The 25,144-nt window shown below is 39.4% G+C and overlaps 1 protein-coding gene across 16 annotated transcripts in view; it reads left to right on the plus strand.

Moving 5' to 3' along the window:
- Window positions 1-25,144, plus strand: part of NRXN3 (neurexin 3) — a 1,034,251-nt gene that overhangs the window by 855,709 nt on the left and 153,398 nt on the right. For all 16 annotated transcript variants that reach the window (XM_009280739.2, XM_019472456.1, XM_019472458.1 and 13 more), the window contains one exon: window positions 18,769-18,940. In XM_009280739.2, the coding sequence (XP_009279014.1) occupies window positions 18,769-18,940 (172 nt within the window). The remainder of the gene's footprint in view (window positions 1-18,768; window positions 18,941-25,144) is intronic.

Raw genomic sequence — 25,144 nt, forward strand, 5'->3', positions numbered from 1 at the left:
TCAATAATATTTTGTAGCAAGTATGTGCCTAGATTATGATCGAGCATTGTGTTAAAAAAGAAAGTGAATTGAAATCTTAGTTTCATTAGTTGTCTGTTAATCAGAAAAGATGAATCAAGTTTTGTACATTATTTTGTATATCTCATATTTTCTTTCCCATTTTAAACTTTCCCAGGTTGAAGTATCTTAATTTTTTTGAGACTTTCTTATTACAAAAGTCTCTGTATAGCTCTACTAAGTTTAGTTTCTAATTCAAATCTAAGTCATTCCCTTGAAACTGTAGTATTATGTTACATGATAGCAATGTTGTATCATGTTGCAATCTGGTTAAACTTCGGTAAGCGATATTGATTATTGTCTGTGCTTCCTAAGTTATTGTTGGCATACGTAACTTTTCCCTTTATCGTGCTGGAAGAAGATTCAGTGTTAACACTCCAGCAGCCAACAGAAAGGGAGCTTGCAGAACTGCCCTTCTGCGGCTAAAAAAAAAGTTTCCATGTATTTATGCAGAAGCTTAACCTGTATTGTGTGGAGACCAGCTAGCGTGACTGTCAGACTGGGTGCACGCTGGTCGATCCTATGAGCTGTATTTGGAACTGTGGGTGCTGAGCAATTCTGAGATTGGGGCTCCTGCACACACAGCCTGCCTAGCGTTAAAAACTGATGGGTCTGGACCCATGAGTATTGTGGTGACGGTTCAGGCTAACTGAAGGGTCTCTTCTGTCATGCTGCTTTGCTAATCTGTTTCTATATCTTATTTTCCATTTAACAGTAAAAGTAATGAAGTGAAAAACAATACTCATTCTCAGAGCTTAGCTATTACCTTAATTAAAAAGAAAATATTTAACATGACATTGTTAAGGTCAGCATGCCCAAATGTAACCAACTGTAACTTTGAAATACCATTTAAAACATATTTCATTTGGCACTTGGGAAAGTTGCTGATTTAACAATCCAGGAAACTCACCTCTGATCACGAGGTGATTGCATCTGTTCTCTTTTTCAGCTATCTCAGGCACCCAATAGAGGCACTGATCTGTGCTAGCAGTAGCATTTTGGTACACGGTGTTGATGCTTTTGTGGGTCTGCCTCCTCCTTTATTTCCCCCATTTTTCCTTTTCATAGCTTTATGAGAGGCTCTTCAGGAAGGAGCAATTCAGATCATTGTTCCTACCCTAGTATACAAGATAGAAAGCACTATGCTCTGCTATAACTTATAAGTGACATACACAAATAGAACTGCAGAATGTTTTTCTCAAAATTGATTGTCACAGCAAGAAAAGTACACATAAACCCGTAGTCAAAAGAGGGAAATGTTCTGAGATGTTAGTGGTCAGGACCTGGTATTGTGGCTTACATCATTTCTGGAAAGTGACTGATCTGGATATACTAGGGCTGTTTGAGTTGGACAGAAAATTGTTCATCTTTTTGACAATGAAGAGTGGAAATCTTTGATTTGTGTTCAGTTAGCAAATGTGGCAGGGTTAAGTGCAGGTTCCATTTGTGTGTCAATGCAATGATAAAAAAGTGGCTTTTGCAAATAAACCACAGGTAAATCTCAGAAAATAATGCAGTATACCCAATCCTCAACTGCTAACAGGGTTAAGAAGGCTCAGAGGATCAATTTAAAGCAACAGTTTTCAAGCCAAATGTGTTTCTAGATAAACGTCACTGAAGTCAAAGGAATGGTGCCAGGATTAAACAATACCCTTCCTTTCTAGTTAGCAGTTGAACTCAATCCACACAGGTAATAAAAGAAGATCACTGTTCTTTTGTAGCTGTTTGATAGTCTCCAGCAAATGAGTTAGAATCTCAGCCCAATTGATAACGGCTGGAAAATTGCAAATCCTCAAAAACCAGTCTGTTTTCAGTATGCAGTGAGAATAATTTAGAGCTCCTCACTGGCCATCTGTCCTGAAAGCCTGAAAAGAGAATGGGTTGTAGGGCTTGAATCCCACTCTTCTTCCTTGAAGTCCTCCCAGAAGGTTCATCGGCTAGTGAGGATGGCATGTAGGGAGTTTTCATTGCTGTTTGTTGCATGCAGTTGGATGTTTAAAAAAAAAAAAGAGACACTAATTAAGTATTGTATGTTGCACGCCTATAAAATTATCCATAAAAATGGGGAGACGCTTGGTGCTTCACAGGAGACAATTGGCACAGTTCCCTCTCTATCGCTTTGATCCAGATTGAGACATAGCTGCTGTTTTTTTTATTTCCCTCATCAGTTTTTTTATTTTCTTTCTTAAATGTAGCTATTGCTATTAACCTTTCTCACAAAAACAGGAAAGCCTCTTTCATGCTTCCTTCCCATTTCAGATCATTCTGTTGGTGAAGCGTTTGCTAGAAAAGAGGGCAAGGCTTTCACGTTCCCTTTTCTTCTTGAAACCACCTACCTAGTTTCACAAAGAAAGAAAGGAATGTAGCCCTGAAGGCTGGGGGAAGTGCATGCATCCATTACCACCTTGAAGGTTGCAGAGCTGTTACACTGACTGTGATACTGAACGTACTACATTAGGGTGGCATCTTTAAGCATTTAATGTGCAATATGAAAAAAAAAATAACCCCCAAACAATCCAAGACTCGGTCACTTGAAAGAAGAAAGTGCATCATGGTAAAAGTGAATTGATAAGTGCATTTTAAAAAGCACCAAAACACCATAAGATCCAAATAACTTTGCCTGAAGAAATTATATTCGAATATTTTTCTCCTATTCCATTGTTGTAGTTATGGCAGACAAAAATGTTGGGTTCTAGCAGAAAACAACTGTATGAAAATGCTAAGCTAACTTAATCTATGAAGAATTAACATCACATTTAGATTATGTCTGGGCTCTCTCTTTCAGGCACCCTTTATTCACGCTACCAAAAAATTTGAACAAACTCCAGAATAAAACATACCCAACAAACTTTCCTTTGCCACCACGTAGCTCATGCTTCAATGTCAAGAAGAGTCCTTATTAGAAGGGCAGCAATGTTATCTCCTGTGATAGTCATTCTTCTTATTGGTCTCTTGAGATAACGCTGCCCAAAGTTTGGCAGGGAGATTAAGGCAGGCCAGCCTCTTTAGCAATAGCCATCACTGCACTGAGTAAATACTGTATACTAAAACAGATTATAATGATGTGTCTTTTTTAGGATAATAGTAGAGCCTACTAGTTACCAGTTCAAAGCGGTTATGCTCTGCATGTAATTCCAATTTGAGAAACCCACATATTTCACTGTGAGGGAAAGGTATAAATAAATAAATATAATAAGGCCGTTTTTTAACTGGACATATTTTTAGAGTTTGAACGTTTTCCACTGAAACTAACTTTTGTTGCTGTTTTAGAAAATTGTGTCTTCAGATAAAATAAATATCTGCAGTTTAGGCTTATAAATTGTAAAAACATTTCTGCTTTATCTCCTTTTGTCATCTTTTCTGCTTCCTTTTTTTCTTCAAAGGAAAAGGGAGGATGAAAATAAAGACCAAATGGAGGAATAAGTAGTATGTCTAGAAATTCAAATGTTCTAACAAAATTTGGGTAATTAAATAAAACCACTGTAATTTTTTTATTAATTTTTCATTTTTCTACAGAAAATCTGAAAAGTTTAAAAGCCAGAATAATGTGCTTTCTTTGAAATCTTTGATATTTTTCTTTGAAAACAAAACTGAAATGTTGAACCAGCTGTTGTGTTCTCTGAAGTATTCTGGCCATTCATTGATGCTCTCCTTTCATGCACTGGGACAGTTCTCGGTTAGTGTATGAGGCTCGATGTGCAAGAAGCTGTGCAAACCCTTCTGAAACTTTCAGAGCCCTGACGTAGGGATTTGCTGTGCATTCAGGCTGTCATTTGTACCCATCTATTTAGGGAGACTGTAATTAGGTTAACTTGTGTTCCAGTGTGAAAAAAGACCGTCACGATATCATGATACAGAACCACAAGCTGCTTGTTTTATCCAGCCTTAAAGCTATAGTATAGATTATCTCTGCATCTGGGCTGGTGTTATTTGAATTTCCTGGAGCTTCTTTCACTTATGTCATGCACTACATTCTGCTTTGGTACAGGAGCATGACTGATGTTTGGTGGATCAGCATAAACTTATTCATATTACTCATTCCCCAAAAAACTGCATCCGATTTCTGAAGGAGAGTCTTCAATTATTAATATTGTAAGGAGGTAAAGAGCAATTTGAGGATAATGATATTCATTCAGAGGAGCAGTGAGATTCCATAGAGATGAACAGGAACGTTGTAAAAAGCAGACACATCCTATTTCATTGTATTTTCTCCTTTTCTGGTCCTTTTTCTTGCTCTAATATAAGAAAACCTAGAACACGAGATAGCTACAAACACGGGGAATCCATGCCAGCATTCCTTATTTTCTTTTTCTGAAGTGCTCCCACATCCATACACGTGCTGTCTGCTTTGTTTTGTTGGTATAGTTTTCTTTATACTGTAGCCTGACAAGGCTGTGTCACTAGCATTGTACACCAATTTGCAGAATAATCTTTTGGATCCTGAAGATGTGTTTTGTCCTCAGGTGCATTTCTTTGTCTGTGAAAGCCAGTGCTCTAAGAGGTAAATGGCTCTGTTTTCACTATTATAATTTCTGGTGTATTTATTTTTAAACTGGCAACGTTAAATTTTCTACTGAGCTGGCTGGTAGTTGCCCTTTAAAAAGTTCATGAAGGCCATAGTCTATCCATAGCGTAGATATAGCAGAGACATTGAAAGGATGTGGCTACTAACTCTTTACACTATCATGCATGGACATAGGCAGGCCCATCAGTGAGGTTGAGAAAGCAGGTAATTTTTAATGATCTATTCAATATCTGCTTATCAAGAAGGTCAACTAAAACCAGCTTCTCCTCTTTTGATGTAAACATTCAGAAAATATATCACAAAGTGTCTGGTGAAATCATTCTGAGATTTTACCAGTCTTCAGAGAATCCCCTTCCTGTTACAGTGTAGTTTGGGTCTTCTGAAATGAAGAGGATGAAAGATGCCAAGAGGAATGAAACAGGGAATCTACTGGGAGAAGAAACAAGTCCAAACTCTGATATGGCAAGAAGGAGAACCAGGTGAGAAGAAAGGTTATCCAGGATTAGTGTTAAAACTGTTCAGGAGAAAAAGAAATGGCAATAAACTTTTAACCCCACAGGAACCTCGGTCACAGCTAGTGCAAAAGATTAAGACCTTGGCTTCAGTGGCAGCAGTGGCCAGGTGACTCTGTGATGTGCAGGGTATCCTGTTATTCTCTAAGGCCTGGGATGCCACACTCTTATGTGCCTTACCATTGAAGCTGTAGTGAGAGTCTCACTGTAGGGACAGCTGCTGATCTCCATCACCTTATGCTTCTGTGTATCCCACCAACCAAAGTGCCCAAATGACCGTTTTCTAAAGCACTTAGTTATCCAGGCTGTGGTAAGGTTTTCAAGGAACAAGCAGTATTCATAGTGTTTTATGAGACTTTCACCCAGGCCGGCCTCACCAACTGACTGGCTGCTGCCTGGTTGCATCTGCCGGAATGGCTATTGGCTTTAGCCCCTTTCCGACTAAGGCTTCTTGGCTCCCTCTTTGCAGGCAGAGGTAAAAGGCAGGCAGTAGGAATGGAGGTGAGATCCTAGAGATCTGGGTAAGGTGTAGAGGTGCAGAAACTAGGAAGGTGGTCAACAGTTCAATCTGTCATACTGGCTTGCTAGCCACCATGCTGCTTTGGTTTTACTTCCTTTTATCAGTAGTCAGCTGTATCTGCCTTCCAAGCCCGAACTCCCATGCCATATGCTGCCAATACTGTCCTCCATCTGCATGAAGAACAGCCACAGACAACACCCATAATAGCTGGCCACAGACATCCATCACCTTTATCTCTCCTTCAGTTTCTATTTCACACAATCAACCTGTTACAATTTAATTGACTCTCCCAATCAGCTAGTCAGGTGGGTAGATTGTGTAGGAAGGAGAAAAGCTGGGGAGTTGGGGCTATAGTCATATCATTGCAAAAAGATGAGATAAGGCACATCTTACTCTTATTTCCCTAAACAAAATGGCAGTTCTTTAAAATTTGATTTCTAAAGGCTATGATATTTATGCTGAACATACAGTATCAAGCTAAATCCTTTTTCAGATCTGGGTCCTCTGTAGGGCTTTCTCCTGAATACAAATGTCAGGGTTTGACCTATTAATTTCAACAGCATGCTGAGAAAATAATGAATGAAGAGAGGAACTCTGTTCTTGTACTTGGGTAATATTTACTGAGTGTTGCCAAATCATGGAGTGCTGGACAAAGGCAAGAAAATTTTTCCTTCCACTGCGTAAGCACAAACAGTATAGTCTAATTCACAGCAGTCCTGTAGCTCTAAATTCCATTGACAGGTTACTCACAAAAACTCTGCCCTGACTGAGGAATAGACATCTTAGGGCTGTTTCTGTACTGGTCTTAACTCTCATGCCCTGAGTTGCCTTTAGCCCAGTGCTCCTGATGGGTAGCTACAATGATTTACGAATAGAGGGTTGTCTGTAAAGGTGGTCCTTTGTCTCTTCCTGAAGGCCTGATGAAACATAGCTTCTTCCCACAGAAGCTAATGTGAATGAGTGAGTGGCCATACGGAGAGGGAAGCTGAGTCAAGGAATGCATCCTCATGCTTAATTCACTTGTGTTTATCCCAGTGACTTCAAAGTGTTAGAGAATCTAGAGGACCCTCATCATCTAAGGGCAGCTGGGATTGCAATAGGATTAGGCTCTCAGCAGAGCCCTAAGAAAGCAGTTTTCTTTGATATATTGGTTGTCCTTTCACATCTCGTAATTTTTTTCCTAGAAGGTACAGAGGAGAAGATATCAGAAAGAGGTACAGAAGCTGAAATTGTGACATTAATCTTCTCCTTGCTCTCTACTTCTTCCCACACCTACTGTGCCAAAAAATTAATCCTGGAAGTACTTCAGCTTTCTGTACGACATCCATTCCCAATAATCAAGTTTCAATTTGACATCAGGAGTGCTGACCTAACTAACATAATACAAACTTGGCAAGGGTCTCTGACTGATACCACTTTGCCAAGCAGCTTTACAGTAAGCAAATTCCACAACACAAAACAAATATGCAAATAGCCAAGTTGTAACTTTTTCCCAGCGGCCCATCTTGATTCAGTAAAATTCTCATCTTTTCTCCATAGGAAAATTCAGTCTCGGTTGTAAGGTGCTGTTTCCAACAAGGTTCAGATGCAGCCTTTTGACTTTTGGTGAAGATGAACGTAAAAATGCCTTTGGGATTGGAGGGGCCAAGTGCCACTCTGGGAGTAGAGGTGATCACGTTGAAGGGCCTAGAAATGGGCACCACAAAATACTAGAGACAGATCCCCCAACAGCGGATCGTGGAAAAACGTGCATTGAGCTAGATATAAAGGCTGTCAAGGAAAATGGGAGGATTCTATGTGAATTTATTTAGTAGTTAGTGCATCCTATGCGTATGTAAAACATGAATGTTTGAAATGTTTGGCAGCAAAGTCAAGGTAATGTAAATGACAAGGTACTGACCTAAGAAGTAAAGGACTTTTTAATTATTTGGTCTGTTCCTGTAACTTCTCCTGGTTCCTGCAAAATTTTGGCAAGTCATTTCTCTCTGTCTCTGCTTTCCAACATGCAAATGGTACTGGTTGGCGGCCTCCTTTTGTGAGCTGTGTGTTCAAAAGCACTGTGTGCTTCTCTTCTCTTTTTCCATCACTGTCTAATATTCCACTGTTCCTTACCAAGTAGAGCTCTGCCATAGAAAGTTGTTAAAATCTGCAGAGAAGTAAATTATTTTGGGTAATTAGGGCATTTTCATTAGAAATATGTTTCCTATACTGTTCACGTACTGTTCATGTATATTGTAATCTGTATTTTCTACTCCCATTCAAAATCTTAGGAAACCCCTTTGATTCAGGATTGGAAAAGCCTTCTGCTGGAGTCCAGCCACATCTCAAAAGCCACGTTATGCTTGCTTTAAAAAAAAACTCTGCAATTTAAAAAAAGCAAGCTTTGAAAAGCTAGAAAAAAGCTGTTATTGAATCCAGGCACTGTTTGTGTTTACATATACTTATATTTTCCTCATTATCTTGTTTGATTGGGGGGGCCTATTGAACCTTAGCTCAAGCCTTTTGATTGTCTGGTAAAGAAGACTAACTACTTTGTTTACAATATGCTGTTGATATTATATACAGTTCATGAAATCTCTTTCGTAGATTTCAAAAGGAACATAGAACGTAGACCCTGGATGCATTAGATTCTATTAGAATTCCATTAAAAAAACACACTGAAAAAGGAAAATATAGTAATATATAGTGCTTAGTCATATAATACCTTTGAGCATGTATTTTTGGAACACTCTGAAACCCTACAATACTGTTTATGATTAAGGGTAGAAGAGAGTTTACAAACAAATATAGTCTAGGTAAAACCAAGTTTAAAGGGATTAATTTTGTCCAAAGCCTCTTCAGCCCTTGCACTTCTCTATCTACTGCGCTTGGGTTAATTGGATGGTGGAAAGTTGATATTTGTGATCACCTTTCCTGTCAGACAGCAGTGTCCTTTTTTAATGCCATCTTCTTGACAAGGGCTCACTTTTCTGCGGGTTATGGGTTGAGACAGACAGCCCTGATTGCTATTACAGAGTGATATATGCTGTGCCTTCAGCCCACAGACGTCTCACAATTGTGCTCTTGATAAGGAAGCCTAGTAGTTAAGGTACGTAGTTTATTCCATGCTGCCTGTAAGTATCAGATCTTTGATGCCGTATTTTGTGTAACTGCCACTTTAGCTTCTGTCAGCGTAAATTGTTGGCAATGTTACCCAGCGGATTAAAACTCCAAGGGAGACATTGTGAGATGGATGGAGATACATTTTCTCCTGGAAGACCTCTGCTTTTGAGCAAGTTGCTTGTTCTTGTGCCCTATTAAAATCTGACTTGCTGCTGCAGTCATTTCTTTATTGGGTGGATGTGACATTTTAGCAGCTGGTCACATTTTTTTCTGAAGAGTGAGTTATGTGGCAGCACTTAGAAACAGAAATGTGAAGGCCTGCTTTTAATCAGCCAACTTCTGTAATGCAGGAGGAGTGCAGCAGCTTGGGGATGCTTTGAGTTTAAAATGCAGCACACAGTATGCATTGGCTCAGTCCTTTAGAATAACATCAGCATTCAGAATGGTTCCTGCTTCTGCCCTAGTCCAGAATCATATCTAAAAGGTATCATTCCACAAAACTTTCCAGGGTATACTATTAATATTTTCAAAAGGCACCATCAGAATGTTTAATCCTAATTATATCTGGAGTTCACACCATCAGATAGGGCAGGTTTTCATGATGCGTATTGTAAGCTGGGGGAACAAATTAGCCATTTGAATAATGTATTTGCTAGTGAACCAATGGACAGGTATTACTTTCTGAATTCGGTTTGAATTCTGTTTCCCTAGGAAATGCCCCTTTTCAGCATGCTGCTAATTTCTGTTTCTTTACTTGCATTATGCTATCCATCCATGAGAGGGATTAACAGCCTCATGGCTCGAGCTTCACCAGCCGTGTAACAACAATTGTTTTCCACAAATTGTGTGGCCTAAACACACCTACATGTATTTCTTGTAACATTTTACTGCCTGGTAATTGACTGGCAGTGTACTGTGTTTTCCTAGGTCATGGGAAGAAAAGATTTAACTGGGCACACAGTCCTATGCACTGACTAGCACAGAAGCAAGCCTCCCCTTTAAGACCGCTGAATATCACTGATTACTAGGCTTTGCTCAGCGGGTGTCAGATTTAAGTAAGAGCAACTAGATGTGCCACAGTGTTCCCCAGATTTTGAGGAAATGGGTTTAGGGTGAGCTTAGTATAAGCCTGGTCATGGTAGTGGTGATACTGTAGATCAGGATACTCTGCTTGATAGTAATTATTTGTACTGCAACAACGTCTGGAGGCCCCACTGGATACCAGGGCTCCACTGTGGTAGATAATATACAAATATGCTGTTTGATAAGCCTGTGGCTTCATAGTATAAAAAGACAAAATGGAGGGAGAGAAACAGAAGTGGCTTGTTCAAGGTACAGCAGAGCAGCAGTAAAAGCAGAAAAGAAATGTTTTCTGTCTTTCAACCATGTACTGCAGCTAGACTTGATTACCTTTATGAGTGAGTTAAAATTTGAAAGGTCTCAAGCCGTACTGATGATATCATCTTACATGAAATATGGAAACTTCTGGTGCAAAATTAACTCCTGAGTGTAATTCTGTTGATGTTGTGTATTAATGTTACCTAAAAACCTGCAGTGATACACAAAGCTCTTATCAGATGCAGGGTATCTGGGCTGAAAAAAACAAGGGGCTTCTGTATCTCATACATGCTTTTCTTTGGCCGAAATATCTTGTGTGTGATGTAGTACTTAATCACTCCTGACTCTGGTACAGCTGTCACAGAATTGAGCTTCTTGTCCATTTTTTTTGGCTTGCCTTCAGGATAGTTTTGTTTGTAAAAGAAACTTTTATTAGGCAAAAGGCAAAGATTGAAAGAGGGAAAGACAAAGGGGAGAGAAGGAGAAAAGGTAAAAGTAAAGCAAGAGAACTGCATTTTCACATCCCACTGGTAACTCAGTATTTCTGTGATATTGCAAGGGTGTTTGGTCAAAAAAAAATTTCAAGAACAGGAAAGAATAAGACATACTTTAGTAGCAGGGTATTGCTGTGCTACAATTTTTTGTAGTACAGGCCATTAAAAAAGTATTATCTAATAGTCTGTGTCCGAAGGGCAGTTTGGAAAGCTTGGTAAGCTCTTAACAAGGAAATTGGTATACATTTTATTTGAGCTAAATAATGTAATGTGTCTCAAAACAAAGAGTAGAGGTCATCTTTCAATACAAGGGACACTCCCAGAGAGCACTCCTGAATAAAACTGTTGGTTGTGGTGAATAAGCCTCACATGTGAGCCCCCGTGGTAGATTGTGGCCAAAAGATACGATGTGGTCTTTGAACATAAAAACCAAAGTGGCTGTGTAATGTCTGTAAACTAAAGTTAAACATTTCTGATGTCTACGTTTGAAGAACTGAAGTACATTAGTAAACTGAAGGAGTTTTGGGGCCATGGGGAAGATTAAATGATGGACTGGAAAACCTGCTTTCAAGTGAGAACTCAGAGAGCTGAGTGGTTTTCCCTTATGCTCTATAAAGCTGGGGCGAGAGTTTGCAGTCACAGAAAGATGAAGCTGGAACCTTAAGTCATCTGCTCTAGCATTTTCTTACTCTGAGGCAGGACTAAATACAGCAGCCTGGCCGTGGCAGATGTTTATCTGAACTACCCTTTCTAAACCTTCAATGAAAAAGATTATATTCTCATTAATCTTTGCCAGTTTCAGTGTTTCACCACTTTATAAAATGGATAAGAATCAGTAAGAACCTTCAAGAAAGTTTTGACTTGATCACAGTCTTACAAGTCATTTATAGAAGTATGGTGCTAGATGGTTTTTCAATATAGGAAGCAAAAGTTAAAAGAAATGGTAGTGATCTGCTTTTAAGGAACTGCTGAGCAGGAGGTTATAGTCACATTGTTGTGTTCAGTGGCTCTTGATTGACTTTCCTCCCATGAATTTGTCTATTTTTGAATGTATCTTAGGCATCTGAAACATTCTGTGACAGAGTTGCACAATTCAGTTATGTACTGTCTAAAAATGTACTTTTTTTGCTTAAACTTGTATTACCAAATGATTTTATTACATATCTGTAGTTCTCTGAGTTATTAAAAAAAAAAAGTGCTGAATCATCTCTATTTTTTATGGTTTTATACATACAATTTCAAGTGTGGTACTTTTTTGAACCTTTTATATCTCCTCTTTTTATTTTTGAGACAGCCTGTACAGATCTGTGTACTGTGTTCAAGAATTAAAGTCAAAGGTGCACCATTAACTTATAACAGAGATTTTCCTTTTGTACACTGTTCCTTTTCATTATAATTCTTGACATTCCACTTGCCTTTTTGACCATGTTCAGCACTGGGCCAATCTCATCAAAGAAGCAACTGCAATGACTCTGAGGCTTCTTACCTCAGCTGTAAATGTTCAAATCACAAATAAGTGTTGTTCTAAAATATATCCTATAGTTCAACAGAGAATCAATTCAGACAAGATATATGGCCTCATATAAAATTTTAGAGGAGACTAGATTATAACAATTGTCCTTTTTAGCCTTATAAATTATGTATCTGTGAGAATTGCTTCTTTTAAAAACCATGGCCCTGAAGGGTAATAATTTCTATTTATTTTGTCCTGTGTGTGTATCGTTCTCTCTGATAAATAGGTTTGTAACTGGCATTTAGTAGATCTGGTTCAGCACCTTAAAGAAGCGGTATATAACAAAAAACAACCTACAGCTCCTTATAATAGCCCTCAAAAATCCGCCAAAACTAGCTGGCCTGTATACCTCCTTCTACCTTAATAACATTTTTTTTTTTCTTCTTTCAAGATAACTGTAAAGTGTCGGAACCCTGATTAAAAGCTTCCAAGTCAAGTGAGCTTCAGTGCCTGTCGTTTCTTTAACAACATTTGCTGCTTTTGTTCATTATTATATTTGCCAGGGTGGCTGTACTGGTTCTTGAGCATGCCTTCCCTGCCATCATTATTTGGATAAAGGAAGACTTCATCCAGTAAGCTGTCCCTTTACCCAACTCTAGAGTTTTGTATACATTGAATTCTGATTTCAGACTTACCTCCCAGTGGTATTAAAAATGGCATTAAATATGACCAGAGTGGAGTAGAAGTAACTACCTTATAATCTGTGCTGAATACAGGTTCTAATATTTCCCCTTCTTAAATCCATTGATATACATATACTGGAAAGGCCTGTCCAGCCATGCATTTAGTTCTAGTTGCAGCTCAGAAGGGTCCTCTAAGCACAGTGCTGGTTTTTACTACCTTTCTAATCAGTAAAGAATTTTCTGAGTTTCTGTTTACAGTGAAAGTTCACATAAAGTGATTTGATGTTGTAGTAATTAGTGAATGTCCTCTGTGGAATATACATCTATACCTTCAGTTCTCCTGGATACCTCATTACATTTGGCACTGTTGTGCAAAGTCACCCAAACCACAGAAAGCGAGCGATCTGACAGCTGGACTAGCATCCAGAATCTAGTTTGAGGCAAAGCAAAAATAAAAAACAACCAGACAAGCAAGCAAACAAACAAACAAAAAAACCTAAAGGAAATCAAGCAAAGAAAGACTTAAAGAATAAAGTGGAAAAAATTCCAAAGAGGGAGAAATAAAAGTTCAATCTCTTTTTAAAAACATAGACTGCAAGTCTGAGGAGCCTAAGTAGAAGTAAGCCATTCCAGGAAGCGCAGTGCTTGGGGTTATAAGAAAACAAAGCAATTTTCCTGAATTTAGAGGGTAGCAGAGTTGAAGTGTATGTGTGTGGCATTTGTGGGAAGAAGGAAGTTTATAAAACCTTCCTACAGTGCAAAGTGGCTTGTTGTATTACTGTAAAGCTTGTATCGCTTTCAAATGAGAGCAGCAAAGTCAGCAGTGATCTTCAGGAAGCAGTAACTAGGAATATTGTCTGCCAGGTTTGGGCTGATGTCTAGTCATGTTGGAACCAGCCAGGGCAGGAGGAGGCAGTCTGCACAGTTGTGACTATTCAAAAATGATGAAGTAAAATGAGTGTGAGAAAACACAGTTATCCTGGGATTCTAGTCGGATTTGAGTTATGTTTTATAAATGCTTTTTTTTTTTTTTTTACATTTAGTTTCAGAAGAAGAAACAAAACAAAGATACTGGAATAAACTCTGCTTCCACTTGCATCAGTAGGAATCGAGTTTCTTCAACAGAATTGCTATCGATTCATATTGATGCAGCTGAGAGTAGGATTTGTCCTATTGCCTGGGGTTCTCTCTCTTGGTTTTTGAAATGAAATGCTTTCTGCACACAGGGAACAGCTATATACTTTCAGTCTGGATTATTTGAATTTTAGAATAAGAAAAAGAAGACCCAAAGGTAAAGCCCTTTTCAGAGCGTACCGTGCATGTGGCTGTTCACGTATGTGTCATCTCTAACACACTCCAACTGCAAAATCACTGCCACCCCCATTTGACTTTGTTTCCACCTGGTCTGCTACAGAAAGACAGATGCCTTCCAAATGTAAAGGCACAGCACAGAGTAAACAAAGGCCTGACAACTTGCATGGAGACAGACTCTAGTTCTCCTTGGGTGGAGGGAAACAAAAGAAAAAACATACCTGCAAAAATGACAGAGCTCAGAAATGTTCTTGAGGTCCCTTCAGAGGAAAGGAATGGGTTTGGGAGTTGAAAGTAGAAGCTGAGAAAACCTTAGGACTTCCTCCTCTTGGATTGTAGTTGCTCTCAGGGCTGAAAGAGTTAGGATTGTCAGGATATCATCAATGTTTAAGTAAAATATATCTGGATTTACAGGGCTTGTAGAGCTTGGAAAGATACTTGACTATCACCCCTCTGTCACAGATGAAGAATCTGTTTCACGGAAAGGTAAAAGAAGAAGTTGCCCAAAGTGAAATAATGCTTACGGACAAGCAATAGATTGCAGATCTCCTGATCCAGGCTGTAGATTAGCCCCTATATAATTTAATAATGTTCAAAATGTTCTGGTAACAATGCATGTAACAAGAAACTGTTGCCAGGAGCCTGTGGAAGGACATGGTGTAGAATAGAGAGGTCAAGGTGAGGCCTTGTACATTCTTTTTAGTACTTTGGGGGTTTTTGTTCTTATAATTTATCTACAACCATTCCATTATGTGATCATAATTATTTGCCTGAAGTCTTAGAGACATCATGGCAGAAGTTTATCTCCAGAAGGACTGTAAGTGAGGAAACGGTAATGTGGCTTTTGAGGGCAACAATTTTATGGGACAAATCAGCAAAAGACAAATTCTTGAGGAACTTTAAAAATCCTTTTTGGCACAGTAGCCTTAAATAAAGAAGGGGAGAAGTAAAATACAGATTGAATACAGAGTTCACTACATTATTTATAAATAAAATGGTTCTGAATTTTCCAAGATATAGTGCTAGCACTTGATGTCACTTGGAGGTTTCAAAAACATTAATTAATGGTCACTTTTTCATGGAAAGTGTTTGGGGCAGCCCAGTGTATACCGATGCAGAGAGGAAAAAACGCACACTGTCTGTTAAAATTCTCTTGAACCCTTTTGGAGCATGTAACTTGCGTATTCTGTGTGGCTCTGCATGCAGCTTTTCCCTTGCTGTATGGTTAGGATTTTTTTTCTTTAACTACAAAATAAACATTACAGATAGTGGCTCAAAGGTAAACCTTTCTTTGTCACATACTTACTGGTCTAGTTAATACCTGTGTTTGGTAACATGGAAAGAAAATCTACAAGCTGAATGTAAGGGGAAAGGAATGAAAGGTCACGTCCATCATGAAGTGCTAAAGTTTAACAGTAAAGCTTGTCTTTCAGATTTAGAAGGAAGGTAGGTCTTGGTAAAAGCTGCTTTTAATGAGGTGTGGTAGTCTAGGAAAGCAGAATTGAAGAGATCTTGAAAATAAATCCTGGATTTGCCCCCTGTGTCCATGGTCACTGTTCTTTGCTGTAGGATTTTCTTTGTGTTTTGCTTCACTTTGTTTTTCTGCCAGGAATGCATAAACTAATTGTTGCTTTTTTCATACTGTCTGGTGCCCTGGAGATATAAAATATCACGAGTAAACTGTATCTTGAAGTCTGTGTGTGCAGTTTGGCTTCAATAGCCCTGCTTTTGGCGTATTGTATTATATTGTGTTTTATCCTGGTAATTGGAACAGAACCATTTTCATTACAAGCTCCTACTCAGTCCAAATAAGAGTATCAAAATCTGGCATAAAGTTGTGCTTCTGCAAAACTTGTGTTAAAGAGTCACAGGGAGCTCTCCCAAGGGGGGACTGAAGAAAGCTGGAGTAGGCCTTCAGTCAGGCCTGTGATTTTTTTTTTTTTTGACAAATTTTTGCATTTCTCAGTTGCAACAAAGTGTTACGCTGCTTTTAGAAGGGCTGTGTTCCCTCGGGGGGAAGGGGTGGCGATCTGCTTGGGATGGGGAGGGCACCAGTTTGCTCATTTCCCTCCTCTCTCCAGCAGACTAAAGGCCACTGGCAGTGTGCAGTCCTACACTTCCAGAATCTTATCTCTTTCCCAGTTTGCCCTCTTATCCATGGGTTATCACTAGCCCTTTAAATAGGGTTTTTCCTTCAAGCCCAGGGAAAGGGAATGGCGAAAGGTGCTATCTCCTTTTTCTCAAAGGAGAGATCGGAAACATTTTCTCCTTCTGCAGGGGAGATTAGCTAAACTTCCCACCATCCCTTTCCCTACTTGCAAGTTTTTATCTCTGCCTCATTAAGCCTGTAGGGCTTGAAGGTACACAGCTTTCACTCTGCTGAATACCTCTTAATCCCTTCCTCTTCTGTGGTGGTGGAGATCTGTTCCGTTAGACAAGGCGCAGCTCTTTATCTTACCTGCTTATGTTATGCCTTCACCAAGGTGGACTCTTCTCAGAGTGGCCACAGTTTGCAAAAGAAGATTTGATGTATTGATGGTGATTGAAAAGCTGTATGAGAGGTTGTCCGAGAGGTTGATTATAAGGCAGCACCTTGCAAAACCACATGGAGTCAGTAGCCAGGTTACCTGGTCAGTAGACATTCTTTGAGTCTTTGAGCAAAAATTAATCACTTGTTCTTCACTAATTGCTATGCAGACAAAGATAATTATATGGTTCCCAGCAAAAGAGTCACTAAAACAGTGTTGGGAGATCACTTAATTCTTATGTCAAAGAAATGGTAAAGCTGTGCCTCAGCAATGGTTTTACCTGAAATAAATCTCTGTTCGCGGAAAACTCCCTTATTTTTGCGGTAGCATAAGAAAAGAAAGGTTGATTGTTTCCAAATGGTATCTGAGTTCCTGCATCTGCTGGGAGCAGCAAGCCACTTACCCCATGTTCCAGTGAAAAAAAATTATTGACATCTTGAAGGGAAGTCCATCCAAAGCATAGCAGTGTGAATGTACATGAGGCTGTTGATATCCAGCATACATTTAGCAGAATCTAAAATTTACCATTATAACGAGAGAAAAACCAGGGTGCTTACTGTTACAGTGCTAAGCTTCAAGTAGTTGAAGCACAGTCCAAATTTTTTAATGACCTCTTCAGCTCCAGGACTGTTTGTTTTCCTTTCCTAATAACAGTGTTGTAGTCTGAAGACCAGGGGGGGATGGTGTTAGGGAAAAAAAAAGTCCAAAAAAAGAAGGGTATTGAAGATATAAGGAACTTGTGATGAGTATTTTGGTATGAGTAAACTTTGAAATGTAAGGTAAAGTAGGAATCGGGAAAGGCCTCTGTGAGAAATGGGAAGACATGGGAGTTTTAAGGCAAAAGTCTGTTGATTCCAGGAGACAGGAGTAAATCCAGGAGAGGAATCTGAGGTGGCCCTCAAGTGCAAGAGGAGAGGTTTCTTTCTTATTGCTGAGATTTGCTAACGTGAATGTAGTGAAGTGAGCCAGGGTAATAGCCCTGAAGGATGGAGTCCTCTGCCCACCAAGCAGATTATGTAAGGTAATAACAGTAACAAAATTGTCTCTTGCCCCTTTAGTATACCTCAGTTTTGTTTTGAAAAGGCTATATTTGGATACGAGATGGCCATCTACTCTCTGTTGTTGTTTCTTCCTTGATTTTTCTGTTGAGAGGGTTAACAAAGCTATTGCCAATTTTATGGTATGGATAGCTAGCAAATGTATTGGCTTCCTATATGATACATTTTAGTTCTGCCTGTCTGCACCAGATTTGAATCCGTGCAGTACACCTAATAGGCCTTCATAAATGTTGACACCAGCGTACTGTGCCTCTCCTTGTTGTGGGCTTGAAGATGCATTCCTGTTAATTGTATACTGTACAGTGACGGGAATTTCTGGCACTGTTTAAATCAGTAGTATTAAATGTGGATATCTAATCTGAATATACTCTGGGTGTGTATTTTACAACCTAAAGTCATTGAATACGGTCATTACTTGGAACTACATGACTGGTGCTGCAGGAGGTGTTATGGTTAGTACAACTGGCTTTGCCCGCTCTTCCCTTTCAGTCAGTGACTGGTGGAAGTTTTGGGAAAACACTATGGAGGACTGCTTTATTGGTAAGGCACTGTCTGGGGTGTGATGTAGAAAAGTAAAAGACTGTGGCCACTCCTGTCTTTTGAAAGTCTGGAAGGTTTTCCATTTAGTTTAAGAGCAATTAGCTTCCCTCAGGTGGTCGAAGTTAAAGTTGGCTAATTACATTTTTGCTCCCTTCTAATCCCATCCATCCTGTAACTGCATTCTCCCTGCTGGATCCCACGGTTATTTGTTTTGGGGTGGGGGCTGTTTGTTTCACAAGCAGAATAACAGAACAAACAGCTGTTGGGATTCAGCCTGCCTGTGGCTGTATTTCAGATGACAATTGAACAAGTGACTACTAATAATCAGTAGAGATGTTGCTCAAATAACTATTTATCCACGTCTCCTGGTTTTTATTGCCTGATTTCTCACCTGTCTTCTGTGATGTTTTAAGGGAACAAATGAATCACTGTGTTCAGGTGAATACTGTAAAGAAGAGTGCAAAAGACAATGTTTGTATTGAAGCAGAGCCAATGAAATGTGTCCTGACAAAGCTTTAAATGACGATTCTGTGTATTCTTCAGTGCCATCTACCAGCGCAATTACGCATTAGAGATTTATAGGCCAAGAACATTCTCCTACTAGGCAGCAATTTACAAGCATTTGTTTCTTTTTTGTTTTCTTTTAGGAGCAAGGCAAGATTGGTGTAGTCTTCAATATTGGCACAGTGGACATCTCTATTAAAGAGGAAAGCACACCTGTAAATGATGGCAAATACCACGTGGTACGCTTTACCAGGAATGGTGGCAATGCCACACTTCAGGTTGACAGCTGGCCAGTGAATGAACACTACCCAACAGGTACATACTTTTTTCTCTTTGTTTTTCTCTTTCAGTGTATCTATACCTACAAACTAATGTTTAATAACAACTGGTTGCTATATAAATCTTTGTTGCTTCATCTCAACAATAAATTGACCAGCCTGCTGGTGCATATTCTGTCTGTTGGAAAACAAAGTAACGGTCCTTTACGCTGGAAGAATAAGCATGCCAACTGTGTGGTATGATGCACATAGATCCTGCTATTTCAGAGGCCGCTAAGTGAATCCTGGTTCTGCAGAGAGTTACAAACTGATTCAACAACAAACTTGGTTTTGCTACTTGTGATATTTTCTAATTATTTAAGGGAGAAAAATTTTGGACAGACTTTATGAAAAGGAGAGGTGACTCTAGCCACACCCAAGATACTGCCTATATAGATATAAAGTTGAAGTGTAAGGAATGTGGAAGATAAAGCTGCAAGTATTTGAACAGACCTTATGCTTGCCTTATAATTTTTCATCGTCTGAATTTCATTCTCTCTTTTAGGTTTGCAGATACAAAGGTTGACACACAATCTAGCCAAAACTGTCAACTCTTAGTTGACTTTAGGTCAAAATGCAGTGGAACAATTCAGTATCTCTTCGGAAATCATCACCCTAAATCCACCAGGAATAGTGAACAACTGGCTCTTGAGTCACTGTCCCATGTTTTATCCCACCACTGGCAAATCACAACCTCGTGATACTATATGTCACCATGCTAAGAGGTCAAACTCACTCCAAGTGCAAAACAGATTGCTGTATGTGATGTTGACAGTGCATAAGGTAGCTGAGGCTTGGTGATGTGGATGGTTACAAAAGGCAGGAGGAGCACAAGGAAAGAATTGCAATGTTAACCACATTCTTCTTATTCACATGTTGTTGTCTAAGATTAAGCCATGATCTTCTTGTTGGTTTCTAGTATTAAGTCTAGGCAACTTCCAGTTCTTCCTTTCTAGGTTGTACATAACTGACCCGGGACAGAAGGAATAATTCTGTGATAAACATGAGGCAATTTGCTAGTAGTGCAGGAGTTGCCCACAAGCCACTTAACCTCAAATTACGAGAAATATCCTAATTGTTTATGCAATGTTACACTAATAAATTACTCCAAGGGCATAATTTCATTTCTTCCACTCACTCAGTGCACAAGACAGTTTTTAATGTGAGTGATCTATCCTGTGGTGCTCTCTACCACATATTCAACATGACACTTTGTCAGTGTTTTGGTGATGTATATGCAAAAGAATACATTTTAATAATTATCCTTATTTCTGTGAAATAGTTGCTTTCGAAGAACGCCATGACAGACATGCTGAGTTAGATTTTAGCTCTGCTATCCACTGGTTACAGAGGGAAGTGTAGCTAGGAGAGGCTTAAACTGAGCATCTTCTGCTTCTTTAATCAGTTATTTTGTAGTGAAACACCTCTGATCCAGTCGGCAGCCAATTACAGTCAGTAAAAACCCCATGAATAAATTTTCTTCTTATATTACTTGCTGTAGTAAGTCCCTGGTGTAAATAAACAAAAAATTCAGCCCATTGCTTTAGAGATTTTTTTTTTAAAGGGAAAATAAATCACACCCAGAGACTACCTCAGTACCCTCTGCTTCTGTCTTGGCTAAAGATATTCCTGTGTTTTCATTAGAAGATGTATGGTTTTATAGAATCAGCATTAATCTTATGTTCTGGGCTAGTATTGAGTATATGCAGTTGTACCCCAAGGGAAAAGGACACCTTTATATTCCAGGCACCTTTTCCTTTCCGTGCATGTATTTCAGTTTCTGGCTGTTTGTAGATGATGAAGTTTTCAGCCTGTCCCTGTGAAAATAAGGCTTATGAGATCATACTTTGCGTGTGTGCATGTGTCTCCCTTATTTTTTCCAGTTTCTTTGAAACCAATTTTTTAGCTGAATTTAAAAAAGGGGCAAAAGTCAAAAAAATGAAGATCCTACATGGCTAGGGAAAATAACCAAGGGAGGAGGGCAGTGTTCCAGCCCTCCCAGAGGAAAGGACTGTGGCTCGATCTCAATTCACGTTAAATACCAGAATATCCATATAATAAAGAGGCATTATGAATGCCTCAGGTTCAGGAAGAGTTTAAATGAGCCAATAACTACAGGAAACCAATCCTTATTAGTTCAATTTTCTGGGCAATTAATGGTTTAAAAGAAGATCAAACAGGAGCTTTTGAAATGAATAATTTGTTGTCTTTCACAGACCAAGCGCGCACTAGTGTTTCTCGTACCAAGTACAAGACCAAACCAGCGTTCAGCAGAGTTTCAATTCTGTAAAAAGCTTTGTGGTTGGGTTGACCCAGGCTAATCCAGCGTGTTTCAGCTGGAGACTGCTGAAACTGAAATTCGTATCAAACTTGTGTAATAATAGATAAGGAATCCTGTATTTTATGCATAGGATCACTTCAATTCTAGAAACAGTTATTTGTAGTGTTTAAAAAACATCGTATTTGTAGCATATGCACGTTTGGGCACACTGTGTTGTCTCTAATATGAACAATTTCATGTGTAGTTGATTTTCTGCATGGTGCTACAGCCTAAAGTTTGCAAATTTTATAAACTAGCTGAAGTATCCTCCTCGTCATCACATGTGGTGCAATCTTCAGGCAGCAGGGCTGCATTCTGAATGGCATTTCCATGCTCCTCTCTAAGTTTTATTACCTGTAGAAGGATTATACATTAGACTCATAATTACTTGCTCAATGAAAAGTACAAATAAAAGTGGGATATTCATTAAATGAGCAAAGAGAGAGAATATTGGCTTTCCTTAAAACACAGTCTTCAGTTAAATTGAAATTAAATGAAATTAGCCCAATGGGACTGAAAGACTCCAAAGCTATATTTTTGCAACTTCGAATAAAAGACAAGGAAGTGGAAGGAAAATGGAAAAGCAACAAACTTACAATTCAGGCACTGACATTCTGGTTTTTATAGCATCCAGTTACATCTCAGTCACCTGCAACATAAGCTTTATGCATTCTTGTGAGGAAAAGGGTTAGAGAGAAATGGTAAAGGAAGGAATTAACTTGGAGCTAAGGTTGGCTAAGCTTTGGGACTGAAATAATCCCAATCATTAGGGGTGATCTCTCACCATTTGTACCATTCCAACCCTGTCAGAGTTTCTCTTACTGGGCAGTAAGACTCTGAACAGTGGCCCAGTACAGGTATCGGAGACAAAGCTCCTGAGAACTGGGTGGTGGCAAATAGCAGCATTAGTACTGGGGCTGCTATCTGCAATTCAGCTGTTGTGGATTAGTTCAGCCACATTGAGCTATTTATGATTTATTTGCATTAGTTTTGCCCTTTCTTCTCTCCCTCAAGTACACAATAAGGAGATGGGCTTTTCCCATGGGCTTTTAGTTCAGCCACATTGAGCTATTTATTATTTATTTGCATTAGTTTTGCCCTTTCTCCTCTCCCTCAAGAGATGGATCTCATCTCTCCAATAAGGAGATGGGCTTTTCCCATGGGCTGTACTGATAGCCAGTTTGTTGATGCTTGATTCCTTAAGTTGGTCATCACAATGTATTTCTCAGTCAGGGTATACACCTTTTGCTAACCTATGTATGAATTTCTACGCCTTAAAGTACAGTTTTCTATGACTGCCTTCCTTCTGTTGTCTTACATGCCTTCACCCTTTGGTGTACATCCCAGATAACAGGTTGTGCTTGGTCACTGTTATTTTCTTGCTTTTACGTTCTTGCTGAGAGTCTTCTCTATATCTAAATAAATCTTTTTAGTGATGAAGTAGGAGTCATTTTGGAAAAAGAGTAGGTAAGATAGGAAAGCTAGTTCAGGAAGAGGAAGTATCTGACGTTTTTGTTTCAGATTACAATAAAACCCATCAAATTTGCAGCACTTTACAATGGCATAGAAGGATTTAAATTGGGAATCCTGAGGTTTGGGATGGAGTCAGCAATTCTCAAAAGAGTTAAAAACAAATCTTCTGTCTTGATACAGAACTGGGATACCTCAGTCCCTAAGTTTTCATTAATTCTCAGACAGGAGATATTTTTTCTCTGTCCACTGTCTTTGCTTGCAAAGAAATACTTTGTGTGTTGCCAGATTTGTAGCGTACATCGAAAGAAGCCCAATATTCCTGTTCGTTCATCCATGCACTGACTACATTTTCTGCAGTAGAAAAAAACAAAAATAGGTGAAGAGAAGCTGTAAAGCAAGAGTATCAGTGACACCAAAATAAAGTCTAATTGGAGTAATGTTTTAAAGGAGAAGATTAAAGGAAGGGAAGCAAAAGGCAGGAAGATTCTTCATTTGAAGAAATACGTGATTTAGCAAGAGAACTATAGCCTGGATTTTATTAATGCATTTTAAAAATAAGAAATAGGACAGCATTAAACAACTGGATCCTTATCAGGATTCATTAGTTCATCCACGCAATACAGATTTTATATTTTTCCCCTTCATCATTCTCTTGAGTGATCTCTCGGCCTTCTTTAAGAGTCTCTACCCTTTCAAATGACATTAATTTGCAGTTCTATTGGTACTGAATAAAAGAAAAAAGATTTCATCCTCTGTGCCCCTACTTCATTCTCTCTCTCAAGTACACGCTTGAGAGGAAGTTGGGTTTTAGGAAAAGCTGGACAGTTAGCTCTTGACAGCAGAACTCCAGGGACTCTTTGACTGCTCTGGCAAGCACTGTGGCCTGATAAGTGCATACCTATAAAACAAAAAGTTGGCTCCGAGGCCCTGATATCTGTGCTGGGGGGTTCCTTCAGAATAGTTCCAGTCCCAAGGACTGAATGCCCCTGAACAGTTGGGGCCTATCTTCTGGTTTAATTTCATTTGAAAGGAATCCAGTTTGTATTCCCTGAGAGCATTTCAGTATGTGAAGCGAAGAGTAGCAAGTGGAGAGAGTTGGGACGTACACTTTGGAGGCATGCTCCTGATTCAAACCAAAATGCTGATGTAGATGAATCTTACTGTAGTATACAGCTGGAGCTGGATAGAGGAGCTCATTCTTTAATTACTCCTTCTCATACTCGTGTTGCTTAAATAGTCAAATTTCTGTTTTCTATTCTCGCTCATCTTCTGCTCAGGGGGATCACTTTACCAATGCCATTCAGGCCCAGGAAAAGTGCCACATGGGAGTGGAAATGGTTAGTCAGGAGAAAGGGAGAGATAAGATGACTTCCTTTATCAGCAAGGCTGGTTTACGCCAGTTTAAAGTCTTCACCGAACTACATCTTTAGTAGTCTATGTGAGACTAAATAATTCTTTCTCACCTGCCATTGCCTGAAATAAAACGCTTTCCAGAAGCACAGGTTAAAGTGATAGTGGTCTAGATTGTCCTACCTATCTAAAATGTGAAAGGCATGAAATCTCTCTTGCTAGAATATATTTTTCATTTACTTGGTGGAAAGATCTGAAATTACTTGGTTAGTACCAGGCACGTTGTGCGAGATGGGGAAGAAAGCTGGCTGAGTTCCTACTTGTTTCTTTCAGGAAGTTTTCTAGCAAACTGAAGGAGTACTGAAGGAGCTAGTGGATGTTATGGCAGGACCCCTCTTGATCATCTACCAGAGGCCTTGGGAGTCTGGGGAGGCCCCTGCTGGAAGCTAGCCCATGTTATTCCAATTTACAAAAAGGGTGTGAGGCAAGACCCAAGGAACTACAGACCTGTCAGTATAACTTCAGTTCCTGGAAAAACTATGGAGAAGATTATACTGGGTGCTATTGAAAGGCATTTAAAGAATAATGTGATCATCAGGCACAGGCAGCATGGGTTCACAAAGGGAAAGTCCTGTTTAATTAATTTGATATCCTTCTATGATAAGGTCACCTACCTAGTGGATGAAGGGAAGGTGGTGGATGTAGGGTTTTTTTATTTTCGTAAGGCTTTTGATACTGTTCCTCACAGCATCCTTCTGGACAAGTTGTCCAAGTGTGAGATGAGCCAGTACGCAGTGTGCTGGGTGAAGAACTGGCTGAACGGCAGGGCTCAAAGGATTGTAGCGAACGGGGCTACATCTGGCTGCAACCGGCCACCAGCGGTGTTCCTCAGGGCTCAATTCTAGGGCTGGTCCTGTTCAATGTATTTATCAACGATCTGGATGCAGGAGTTGAATGTACCATTAGCAAGTTTGCTGATGATACCAAACTGGGAGGTGCTGTTGACTCTCTTGAGGGACAGGAGGCCTTGCAGAGGGATCTAGATAGACTGGAGCATTG

The sequence above is a fragment of the Aptenodytes forsteri genome, unplaced genomic scaffold, assembly GCF_000699145.1.
Source record: "Aptenodytes forsteri isolate BGI_AS27 unplaced genomic scaffold, ASM69914v1 Scaffold193, whole genome shotgun sequence".
Lineage (NCBI taxonomy): Eukaryota > Metazoa > Chordata > Aves > Sphenisciformes > Spheniscidae > Aptenodytes > Aptenodytes forsteri.